The sequence below is a fragment of the Scomber scombrus genome, chromosome 21 (genome assembly GCF_963691925.1).
Source record: "Scomber scombrus chromosome 21, fScoSco1.1, whole genome shotgun sequence".
Lineage (NCBI taxonomy): Eukaryota > Metazoa > Chordata > Actinopteri > Scombriformes > Scombridae > Scomber > Scomber scombrus.
Window position 1 is genome coordinate 19,478,552 of NC_084990.1, and position 13,361 is coordinate 19,491,912.

Genomic DNA, 13,361 nt, shown 5'->3' on the forward strand with positions numbered 1-13,361 from the left:
GCACACACACACACACACACACACACACACACACACACACACACACACACACACACACACACACACACACACACACACACACACACACACACACACACACACACACACACACACACACACACACACACAAAACACTTCCTCCAGGGAACAGCAATTACAGGGTTCAGAGGTGGTTTCCCAAGCCCCCAGCCAATCTGAGTTTATTTATATTATAAACACACAAGGATCGGCATGATTGAGTTGAGTTTGGGTACCTCCTGTAGCTAGTGTCACTCTAAGGTGCACGCTCATTTCCATCTGGCCAGACGGGGGATGCTGCTGGTAAACAAGCCTTTACTGTGGCTCCCCCCCGCCTGTCGCTGCATGCATAATGGCCCTCTTAAAGAGCAAGGGAAAAGTTCAAGTCCATAATAACATCCGTACCTCTGGCTTATTATCGTTTAGAGGTCATTTTGGAGCCCACTTTGAAGGACATGTGCAGCAGCAGTTGACACTCAGGTCCATGTACTCTGCAGCTGAATCTCATGTGTGGTGCAGAAGGCACACAGATGCTAATTTGGGAAACTCTATGAGTGCAGAACCGTGGGTTGGCTCAGCTCAGCAGATATGCCAATACAGGCTACGGTTTCACCACAGTGATATTTAAACAAGGTGGAATGCTCTACTGTAAATCCTACAATCCATTCTTATCACAAAAACGTTGTTCAGGCCGAAGCTTTATTGTTGCATGCCACACATTGTAGATTGAAAGGAGCAGGAGCTTCAAAAGAAAAAATGTTGTAACGCTCTGACTGAAGAGCCAAGTACAATAGACATGTAAGCTATCAGTGTTCCCTTTACTGCACATGAAAGAGTAAATATCACTACCTGTAAATAGAGGTGCATGAATACATAAGCTCAGCCTTTATTAATACATACCACCTCCATAAATATAAGACCAGCTGAACATGAAAACAAATGCACTCACAAACACAAGCCTTGGTAATAAGTCCTCAGTAAGTAAAGCAGCTTGCCTTTGTGTGTAGCACACTGATCAAAATAACTGTTAGAGACTATATTACAACAAAAAAAATTAACAATACCAGGTTACTTCAGTCAGATCCCCAATTAGGAACAGGGGACAATGTATGAACAATCAGAACTCCGTCCATTACTACAAACGCCAAAAGGCAGACAAGTGATCCGTCTGTTTTTATTGACAAGAATTCATAATTGTTTTCAGTCCAACAGGTTACACCACACTGACCCTTGTTCATCACAGTGTTTAGTGAGAATTCCAAGCTGGCCTCTTTTCCCAGCCTGCACAATAATTGGAACAGAATCCGAATTAATAACCATGCAGCGACAAATAGAAAAGCCCTGGCAAACACTAACCAGATTCCTTTGTGCTATTCTCCACACAACGGGCAAGATGACAGGGCTTTGAAAAGAGACTATTTGTGAATAAGGCTGCTTAATTTTTGCCTCAACCCACCAGTTCTTGTTCTGGTCAAACTGTCCGTGCTGAATTGTGCTCAGAAGATAGAAGAAATTGCACCATCTTTTTTTCTTTTCAATCCAGTAGTAGTTTTCAGGTTACATAACCGGTGTATTAAAGACTAGCACTGGCTGAAATGTTAGGATTGAAGTTCTAAGAATGTACTTCATGAAATGAGGGAGAAAAATTAAATGTGGCTGGCAATGCCAATGAGGGAATTAGGAAGCAAATGCGGTCACTGAACAGATAGCTGTGATATGGTACTGATTACATCATTGTCATCTAGAAGTACCCTCTGATGATTAAACCATTGCTGGTGGGATGATTTTTATGTCATCTTGCCCAAGTCAGGCTGACCTTTTCTTCGCCTGCTGCATTTAAGTATTAAAGTCAAAGTGTGTTTTTTTCCATCCACAAAGTCCTCAAAAAGAGCATAAATATCCTGAAAAAGTAGCTTTTCAGTGAGTCCAAGCAAATGTTTTTACTTATTTTTTGCTTTCAGGAGATCGTCAACTGCTAAATGGGAAGCAGCTCGTAAATTTGGCTGTATCCATTTGAAATGACTGCAAACCAGGTTGCTTAGATTACAGCTGAATTTTTACAGCCATTCCAATAAAGTTCCTTTTTTGGTACTTTAAATACTCCGGATTATCCAATATAATCCAGACACCATGAATGATGTCAAGATGCATGATAAATGCTGGAAAATCAGCCTGAGTTTGGCAAGAGGCTGTCGTGTAGATTAATCCATGATAAAGCGCGAGACAAAGATGCTTGACACAATTCACACGTTTATTTACTTCCCTCCCTTTCCTCCTCACACATTTACATGGCTGCACAAAAGCGAGCATCTTCACACAGCGAAAACGGGGACGCAGCAGGCCCCAATGGAAGAGGTTGAAGACTTCTTACATACGCTCATATTAATAATGTAGAAAGGAGTCTTCTACGGAAAAGACTTTCTTTTCAAAACAGCTTTCATATTATGAATGTATAGCATAAATTCCTATGACTGTACTGTGGGAGGCAGGTCTGTATATCCAGGAGAGGGAAAACTGCTGAGTTGTGTTTATGGCCATCATTAGGTAAGAAGTTCACTGATGGAGTCTTTTAAATTCATTCCTTTCACCTTAACACAGTGTCTACACAGGATGCAGAGCGTGAGCAGCAGCAGCAAGCGCTCTGTTTGTGAGTCTACAGAGGATGCCTGCGTAGTTGTGCACGTAAAATAGAGAAAAATAGACTGCAGCGTAACAATATGCTTCGAGTTGCGGTCACGCACATGTAGTCCGAGTGAAACAGGAGCTGTTACAGGGCCTGTGTAGACAGCTGTATTTATTAACATAGAAGCATATCTGTTCCATCAGACATGTGTGACATATACGACTGAAAAAAGTGGTTGAAAACGTTCAGACACTTCACCTTTAGCTGCACTAAACAGAGAATATGTAGCACTGAGCATACTGTATATGAGGAATATGTCATTTAATGCACATGGATATTTGTGTATCTGAATAAGAATGGCATTGTAGACCTGTCAATGTGTCAATAGCATTATACTCCTCTTTCTTCTTTTTCTCCTCTCCTGTCACATATGATATTCTTGTCAGATGAAAGTTCTTATACTGTCTGAATAAGTGGTAACATTCATTTATATATAGTTTGCAAATAGTGTTAACCACTTGATGAAGAGCCAAACATGACGGCACACTGAGTTCACTTTCTTGTTCTTACTTTTACCAAGTAATAATTTGTATTGGGGTTTTTTTTATTTCTCTTTAATGATTTCATTAGTTACACACAATATTGTTTTTAGTATGTCTTACAGACACATGAAATCAATGAATAACATTTTCAGCACCATGGGTGGTGACGCAAGAGGCTCTAAACCCATTAGCACACTCTTGCTCTGATTTGATTTTCCCTCCTTTCCCTCCTCACACAAAGCATGTGTTTAAAATTTTAAGAACACTGACTGAGTCCCACTTAGAAACACTTTTAACCTCTTTCAGTGAATCCGGAAACATGGCTCAGGTCAATAATAACAGCCCCACTCTGAAGTGTTCTAAAAGTGCTTTCTAGAGAGAAAAACTAAAAGGTCTTTCAGTTACGCCTCTCTCCTGGACTTGCCACTACCGAGACCTTGGCTAGGAAGTTTTGTTTTATTGAACATAGCACAGCGAAACTCTAGACATCCCTCTGAGAAATCTATCACTGGACTTTGACCATGAGTTTTTTCTCGCCAGTTCTGAATACTAAAAGCGATATGTTGTGACCTTTTGCGAAAGTGCTGGCTGTGGGGATCTAGGACAGCCCCACGTTTTTTCCCCGCCTTTGCAAATCATTTCACAGGGCACAGCTGCTATAAGGAAACCAAGATCCCTTGTCTGTCAATTAATATGAGTGACAAATCAGGGCATTTGTAGTCTGGAGACATTCTTTCAACTCCACTGTCTGCACGGTTCACTCACACTCCAATCTCAAGCAGTTTCTTTTTCATTGGTCTACCTCACTATAGCGTTGTCTCAACCCATCAAGTGAATTCAAATAATCTTGAAAAGAACACTTATGCCTGCTGTCTAATAAAAGGGTGACTCATATCAAAGACCAAAGGTGGCTTTGAAGGGTAACAAAAAGAAAATATCAATAATCTTGATTTAAAAAGTGTCCCTTCATCTAAATACAGTGCTTCAGACATCTGCTGCCTGCGTTTTACCCCTATGGGATTGAACACTGACTTCTCAAAGTCTCAAATAAACACAAACACAACACAAATTCCCACACATACACAAACACAACATCTTGACGGAGCGAGTGTCTGCGCATTCAGTGAAAAAGAGAGAAATGAAACAAAAGAGTAAACCATTGCAATAATAGCCTCATATTGCTCTGTGCATCTTCCACCTTTTCAAGCTCACTGAAAATTTCTGCTCAATGTCTATGATTATGTGCTATATTTTGTCGCCTGTGATAAGAATGAATCCAATTTTACTTCCTCCTGAAGCAGTCAAGAGGTGCTCCCAAACTGCATGCATTTCATTCCAGCCATACAATTTCAATCCAATCTCCTAACAGATTTAAAATGAAGATGACATCCTTGACTTCTATTACTATGTCAAGGTCCATGTCCAATACAGTTATCTAAAAACAGGCTGCCACTATAAACATGCCGTGCTCACCCCGACCCCCGCCACCCGTCCACAAACACACACACACACACACACACACACACACACACACACTCTGCCATAACCATCTTTATGGATGTTAATCTGAGTGCCACGCCTTTGACAGAATGAAGTCCTCAACCCCGACGAAAGCGCCCAAAGTCGAGCTGTAACCAGTCAAGCTAATCCGCAGACGTTGAGTGATGCAGGAGTATGTATGCCAAACATGACATTCCAATAGAGTGCTCCCCCGCCGCTCCGAGCTCCAAAATAGACGTGTTAGAAAATGACAAAACCAGCAGGCCAGCCCAGCATTGTCTCTGCATGACCTCAGTAAATGAATGGAAGTGAACAGTGGGACAGACATGACAGCTCTTATGACTGTCACTTTAAACAAAATATCCAGGGTGAATTGGGAGGAAGGCCTCTTTTTTTATAGGATTTAAGGAAGAAGAAGAATGTGCTTATGTGTCAGCTACAAAAATAGGTTCTTAAGTATTGCAGGGCCTTGAGATGCAAAATGCTCCACCCTCTAAAAAAAGATTTTCACAACTACTGGCAGACTAAATGTTAATGTTCTACTGTCAGGTACCAAAGAATCTTTAAGAACACAGAAACTTCTTTCTTTTCAGTGCTGCGATTATGAACGACAATATGATTATGAATGACAACATACAAATAGAAGGAGTGAAGATTATCTCTTTCTGCTCAGCAAGCCTTCAAGCAAGTCTTCATAGCACTTTGGTTTGATGAAGGCCGTTCTCCCGTCGTTAAAATGCTGTTTCAGAAGACTGGTCATTAAAATGTGGCAAGCAGTGGCTGACATGTCCATCCAGAGGCATGCTACTCGCCTCATCATGTTCTTTAATCATCGGATGGAAAGAGAGCAGCCCACACTGGGGTCACTTTCAACGAGCCGCTCTCCGAACGGTCTGAAGAGAGTCCAATTAAATCCTACATTTCTGACCCAGGAGCGACTACGTAATGATATGTGGGCTACTGCTGGACAGACTGAGCAGAGAAAGACTGAGAGTATCTGGCAGTCGTCATCCCCAACTTCAGCACATAAAGCAGCTGCATGCATGCATATTGCTTTATGCACCCATGCACATTCAAAGCAAAAAAATAAAGACGACTTCATCTCTCAGGCCACTGCTGCAAATAATGTGTTCTTATTTAACTTGCTTGGTTAAATAAGCATTTAAATGGGGATGAGGACTTTTTAACCACGCATCTAGAATCAGATACAGACAGCAGCTGGAAGAGATACAGTTATAGAGAGAGGGGAAGCAACAATGTCAGGATTCTTAATCCCTAGGACGCACAAGTTATCAATCTCCTGTAAATGTCAGGCTCTAGGATATGCCCTCATGAATGATGGATATCTGCCTTGTTTGTTTTTTTCATCTTCTCAACATTGTATTATTGAGTGAGCACCACCGAAGGCTTAGAGTCTATCTTGAGAGGTAATACTCCCTCCTTACAGTGGCAGCAATACCTGAATCGCAATTACCCGAGTGGAGAGGGTGCAGCACAGGAAAGCAAAGAGCATGAGTGCCTTTTTACTATATGTGTCGTCATGTCACCCAGAATGAGGTGATGTACGTTCAAAGACATGAATGCAAGGATTGTACAGCATATGTATTGCAAATATGCCTTGATATGGATTGAGGTTTTCAAACTTTAACATGTCAAAGACAAAGAGTTCCACTTTTCACCCCCTGTGATAAATGCTTAAAGACTACACAGAGAGGACAGCGATCATCATTCAACTAATGGATCTAACTACAGACTCCACTCATGTCTAAATGGCTACAAATGTTCAGCTAAACCATAATGATCACTGGCTTTTCTCAAAATCATTTTTAAAATAACCAGACAACTGTACAAACATCACATAAAAACAAACGAACACCTTAAAAGGAATATGATGGATAGGTAGAAGTAAAAAAGAAGAGTGCCTGAGTTACAGTAGACTCTGTGCTGGGCACCAGAGACGCACCGCAAGTCTCCACAGTAATATTACAGAGATCTAGTGGGATTATTGCGCTGAGAATTTCACTCGTACTCGAGCGACTTCTCTTTTTTTTTTTAAACAGACAGAAAATAAAACACACACACACACACACACACACACACACACACACACACACACACACACACACACACACACACACACGCTGTTCCAGACTGCAACTGCCACACATGGCTGTGGCTGCCCTCATGCTCAGGGGAAACAGGCTGCATAATTCTCAGAGAACCAATTAATTTTTAACATTTAATGCCCCACGTGCGCGCGCTCGCTTTACACGCTTGTACATCAGTATGTTGTTTATTTACCGCGCGCGTATTTGCCGTTTAATTGCCGAGGGAGAGGCTTGATTAATTAGTTAGGACTTTTTAATTAAACTGACATTTTTTTAACAGCTGGACTTCTAATCACACATTCAAAGCATATGTTCAAAGAATAAAATTCAGTTATGTTTCCAAACATTACAACAGCTGGGGGAAAAAATACTGAGTCTTTACATTAAAAGATGGATAACCTCAAGTTTACAACTGGCACCTCAAGTATTGTCTAAACTCAGTAAAGTTCAGGTTTGGGTGAAGTGGAGTTAAGGGCTATGAGAAACCCGCATGTATAAAAAGAAAAAAAGTCTATTTAAAATGTTTAATCAAAGACAACAACAGCAAGAGAATACCGATGTGTAGGTCTGTGCGACAAGCCTGCAATTAAGAGAGCGTGTGTCAGAATGATGTAGAGCCTAATGAGAAAATGATAGGCTACGTGCAATAATGAACACATCACCGCTCCGATGCCTCCCGAACGGAAACGCTTCCACACAAACATCCAACATAGCAGAAAAGCTACACACAGCAATGGGCCTGTGTGGTGACTAATCGGCACCGTGCCGAGCCAGTGTCCCTCTTACCTTGAGCTTGTGTGGAGTGGATGAGTAAAGAAAAACATAAAATCCATGTGGCGCGCCACATCGATCTGCTCCAAGAGTCATCAAACATGGTCCCAAACCAGGCGGACTGGACAACAAGTGCCCGGTGAGCTTGAAGCATTCTACAGTGTCCAAGTCCCGGTGTTGTTTCTGCTGTCCGCCTGCTGTCGGGTCTCTGTGTCTGGGAACCTGCGAGCCACTTGAGCCGGGCAGAGCGCACCGACCTGGAAGCGCAAGAAAGAGTCGCTGCTGCAGCTTGTAGCGACCAGAGAAATTCGGTCAGAACAGTGCCTTTATCTATTTCACCTAGTTTTTATTTACTGGTGGTAAAATGTTTCCCTGTTGGTACCGAAACAGCCTGAGTTGATTTCTTTGAATTACTGGATGCAACAGTCAGATGAATCCAGGTTAAGTCCAAATTCAGTCCATTTCTCTCTGCACCTGTAAGAAGATAAGCTGCGCCTCACACTTTTTCATCCACACTTCTTCTTTGAGGCATCGATACTTCTTCTTTCTCCACTTTAAACTTCAGCCTTTCCTTACGTTTTTCCAAAGCATAGAGCAGACTTTTCCTCGAATCCTTTTTGGAAAAGGGGACGCCAGCTATGGAGCACAGCACAGCACACCCCCCCTCCTGTAAAGTTCCTTCCCTCAGCAGCGCACTGTCAAGGTCGGCAATTCAGTTTGACAGGACCACTGGGGGGGAAGAAGTTCAGCAGCTCGGAAAGCAGAGAATGAGGGCGACGGGAGAGAGAAACTTGCGCGCAGTCACACTGTCATGGTCGACTCGGAGCCTGGCGTGGAGGAGAGCCTGGCTGCCGGTGTGCGTCGGATGAGGACGGATCCCGGGTTCTTTATGAGGAAACATTAGGCTCTGATGTAGCTGGGAAGGCAGCGCAGGTCGCCACCATGCGGCCAAGCACGAACACACGCTCTCCGTTACAATACTGCTAATCACAGAGCCCAGGATTTCCAAGAGAGGATTTTAATGCTTTCCACAACACGTAAAGGTGGAGTGAATATAGCCCTTTGTTAAAATGATTTAAGGAGCACGTGTTATTTGCCTGTGTTGCCAGTTGCTTGGAGTGGAGTGGCGCTTGAGTGTTTGAGGAGAAATAATTGTCGTGGCCTATTTCTTTGGGGATTTATAATCTGTCTGAGTTTATTGACCTTCTGGTATTTTCATCCCTCATGGTATCATTATAGGGATTTATATTTTGGCTGCATTTTAGTACATTCAGCAATGATACCATGTGGTTTGTGCAGCACCCCTCTAGGCATGGCTGTATTGTTATTTTCTCTTTTTTTCCCTTTAGTTTATGGCTGTGTAATTCCCCACACTGTTTGAGGTGCATGACATGAATAGAAAAAGACACAAATGGCTGTGCTAAGTCTTTACACAGCCAAAACAAAAAACGGCTGCATGTTACCTTGTCTGTGTTCTGCCTGTGTAGGGGAAGAAGGGGGAAAAGAAGGAGAGGATGAGAAATTAATGAGTGGAGGACAGAAAGAGGAAGAGCAGAGAAAGAGAGAGGAGGGGGGTGATAGAGAGTGACTGAGCAAATGCTGTTTCCTAAATGACAGTATCAGTAAAGTACATAGAGGCCGAGGGAGAGAATGTGAGAGCATGACTGTGCAAATGTTCCTGTCTTGAAAATGACAGTGGCTTGCCAGGAGAAAGCAAGAGTGCTTAATGTTTGTAATGTTTTTGCGAATGGCGAGTCCCATTTAAGCCACCACAGGGCAGCAAGGAAATAATGCACCATGGTAATAACCTCTGTTGTTTCTCAGCATGATCTCCAAGCTCCTGTTGGCTTTCTCAATCTTTTCCAAAAAATGTGACACCTTGCACAAAAGTTAATAATAGCAGAGTTAACATCAGGAAAACCAAGATGGAGAGCTTTCCTCTGCTACCCCCAGGGCTGCTGAGGGACCCGATTATGATTTTTCAAAGTAGTTACTGCGACTGAACTCAGCAAGAGGGTAATTTAGAAAATCCCTGGACACAGTAGTTTTGGGCCACAGCTTTCTGCACACAAGTGGCAAAGCTGTTTGTTTGTGTGGCTTTTTTTCTCGTCCCAGATGCCACTGCCGCCAGGTGTTAGCTCTTGGTGTTGTTAAGCAATGGATAGCTGTGATTTCAGGTGCTAAAGCAGCTCACTGCAAGCTGTATTCACTTCTGTATGAGATACACTCTGTCAATCCAGCCCTAGAATTAACCACACAACTGGTAATGATGATTTGGAGTTATCTGCAGCAGACTGTAATTATTTCAAGTTATTCTGACATTTGCCCTGGGCATTCATATTTAACATCTTCAACCAGACTACTACCGGATGCCATTTTTGGCACGGCGGAGGAGACATAAAGGAGGAGACATAAAGAAGGGTTTAGAAAATCTAGAAGTAATTGGAGAATACACACATACTTTCCAGTTAAATAATCATATTTAATGCGTTTGCAAGTTCTTTAACTACAAGGCAGACATACTTCATTTTGCGAATCATTTTCAAATGCATGCTGAAGTTTCAGATTTTTAAATGTATTTATTTAAATCGATGCAGTGGCTGCATCGATTGGTAGAAATGTAGAATAACATCTTCCATTAAGGACAAAATGTGAGATAGTTATACCTACAAACAATACTACTGCACTGAGGCCAAAAACTACCCTGACTATTTCAAATGACAGCCTTCACCCACAATGACTTTTATTCACTCTTCTTACTAACCGAAACTTCAAATATGAACTGTAGCACTGACAATAAAATTCTGCTCTCATTTAATTTCTATCAAAAAAAGTTTTTTTGTAAAAAAGGCCCCTCAGATGTAGAACTACACACCTGCATCTTCTGAAGCCTGGAGTAGAGCAACAGCAATGTAAGGAGGAAGGGAGGAGAGGCATCTTTGAACAACAAACGGCATCAATGTTTGAAATCATTGGAGATACGCTGAGATCAAAGCCCCGATCAACAGCTCAGATCCTCACCTACCTTTGGTTGTAAGGATTTTGCCTGAGATAAGATCACAAATACACACATAAACATGCTCACTGCCTGCAAAAGTGAAAATAATATCAGAAAAGTTGTCTGTTGGCTGCCCAGATGGGAAAGACAAAGGTCGACAGCCAAGAGGAAGAAAGACCTGAGGGAAGACTGTTGAGTGCTTCAGAGATATCTGTGAAGTCCACCTCAACCGCAAAGAGACACTCATCACTTTAAAGTACTGTTGCACAACTGACCCTGATGATAACTTGAGGGTAAGGCTTGATGCATTAACCTCCAATGATATTTTACTACAGCTCAGTGTGGCCAAGGCAGTATGTACTATACCTCCATTTGCAGGCAGTTTTTAAATGTTGTGCCTGAGTAAATGCAGGTCTTACCACTGCATGAATGGCTCACCATTATTTATCAAACATTTCTCTCACCATTAACGTTTCTATGCCAATTAGTGCCCATTTAAGGAGCAGCATCAAAAGAACAGGAATCTTCTTAACCAAAGTAAATGCTCTATCCTCTCTCCCACCACTCACACTGACCAGTCTCACTGGAGGTTTAATGAATCGGAACGAGCAGGGGATAATGGAAATGGGAGCTCGGTGGGAGGCCGATGGGGTGATGAGCGTTGCTTATTACCTCCAAGGCCGATTACAATAAAGATCTGTCATCCCTCTGATAGCGGAAGACTCAAGGTCTCCCAAAGGGCCCTGCTGACCATCTGAACAACCCCAGTCAACACAAACACACTGAGATGAACCCAGCTTAATTTAGAAAGATATGTATGTAGCATTGTTCATTCACAAGTTAAGGTCAGTTTACTTCTCAGAGCTTATAAGAGCATTAGCATGAGCAGGCTTAGTTGTAAGCAACTTATTGCACTTTAACCTTCTTTCTTTTTTAATTTATAACCATTAAATGAGGTTAAAAAAGAGGGATTTATGTTTTAAAAATATTTACAGGTTAATATTTCTGCAATAATGAAATAATGGTAAAATTACACATACACACTTAAACAACCTCCCATAGTAATTACCACCTAGTTGAATAGAAGGGTTAAAGAATGATATCCTGGGTTCAGTATGCTCAGCAAACAAACTGGATACCCTTGAGAATATTTTCTTTGGTACAGCACATCCCAGGCTTTGGTACTTCACTGTCATATTCACAGCAGGGAGGCTAAATTGCATTGGCTCTGTAAAAAAAAGAAAAGAAAAAGAAAAAAATGACCTTTAAAAATACCTTATCGACAGTCTAATTTATGTAAGGATCTTTCATCGTAGGCATTTTGGCAGATGGAGATGCAAGAAAAATCCAACAGTATTCATCAGAGAGAGAGAGCGAGATCAGTCAAAAAGTAGAGTGAGGAAAGAGAAGCAGAACTGTTTGTGTTAGTGAGACAGATGGTCAAAATAGCAAAGAAATATGTTGAACAGAACTGCCTTGAGAAATTCCAGAACTGCTCAACCTTGGAAGAGGAGGCATATCATAGAGGTAAAGAGGCTAGGTGCAGGAGTTTGGACAGGAAAACAGATAAAGAAGAACAGTTTTGGATAGTAATGTCATTTGAGATACAACCATAGACATGGATGTGCTCTCTAAACATATAATGTGCTTGGTGTATTTTATTTGCCTGCAAATCCATTTCACCACCCCTATTCTAAAATCCCCACTTGCCACACTCCACACACATATGCTAAACTGCCCAAATGTTTTTTTTGTAGTTTTTGTTGTTGTTAGCGTTTTTCTTACACTGAGTGCATGGATATGATAAAGCAGATGCGATTGCATCTGACTTCATCACCCTCTGACTCATATATGCACCTCACTCTGTTTCTCACACGTTCAAGAGACTGTAAAATACATCATGAAGCTTCAAGCAACATCAGTAATTAGCTTAAACTTGGGTTCACCCAAATTCCCTGAAAAATATATTTTACCTGAAACTGGAATCTATTAAATCAGTGCTTTTGGTTTAATTTGAGATTCCTGCTGCTATCGCAATACAATGGAGGTGAATTGAACTCTGTGGTACCCACAGCTTCAAAGAATGACAAGTGAAATGTCATTAATTAGTGAAAGTGATTTTCATAGATATTATTTAGAAGGAATTAGTTCCAATTTAAACTCATACCAGCCAGTCCTTAAGAAAAACTACAGGTAAAAGGTACAGGTAGAAGATTCAGCCTGCAAAAACAACCTATAGGTACGCTTGAGTGACAGAGGCCATCTAGTGGTCGAAGTAATTATGACCCGGGTAAGTGACAGTTCAGATGTCGTCAATATAAGGTGACACATTTCCATAATCAGATGTGGAGGGTTTGGTAGATGGCTAGATAGACAGATGGCAAAGAGTGGACTTAGCTACAGGAGACTGCTGTTCGTTGCTTGTTCCAACTGTGAGTCGGGACAGTTTGTAAAAAAAGACATAACTACAATTGCTGTGGTGTTTGCTGTAAGATGAGGAAGGCTGCCTTACTTTGAGCAAGTAGTAACTTTAACCCACACTGCATTTCAAGTTATGATTTTAAACCAAAATGTGATCTTTCCCTAACGTTAACCAAGCGTTTTTTGTGCCTTAACCTTTCTGACCTTTAATGCTTTCTTAAGTTTTCTAATACTCCCAGCTTGATAAATAAGAAGTCAAAAGATTTGGGGATATTTTTTTAGAAGTGTATAAACAGGTGCCAGATTAATAAATGATGTGTATGCACAAAAAGGATAAATATACCATTTCCCATTTCTGTTTGCATTTGTACAAACAGTAC

At 41.5% G+C, this 13,361-nt stretch overlaps 1 protein-coding gene across 1 annotated transcript in view; it reads right to left on the reverse strand.

The window, feature by feature from the left end:
- The window catches only part of sdk2b (sidekick cell adhesion molecule 2b), a 276,995-nt gene extending 269,330 nt beyond the window's left edge, over positions 1-7,665 (reverse strand). Inside the window, 1 exon segment of the mRNA XM_062442366.1 lies at positions 7,578-7,665. Coding sequence (XP_062298350.1) covers positions 7,578-7,665 — 88 coding nt within the window.
- Positions 7,666-13,361: the final 5,696 nt, after the last annotated feature.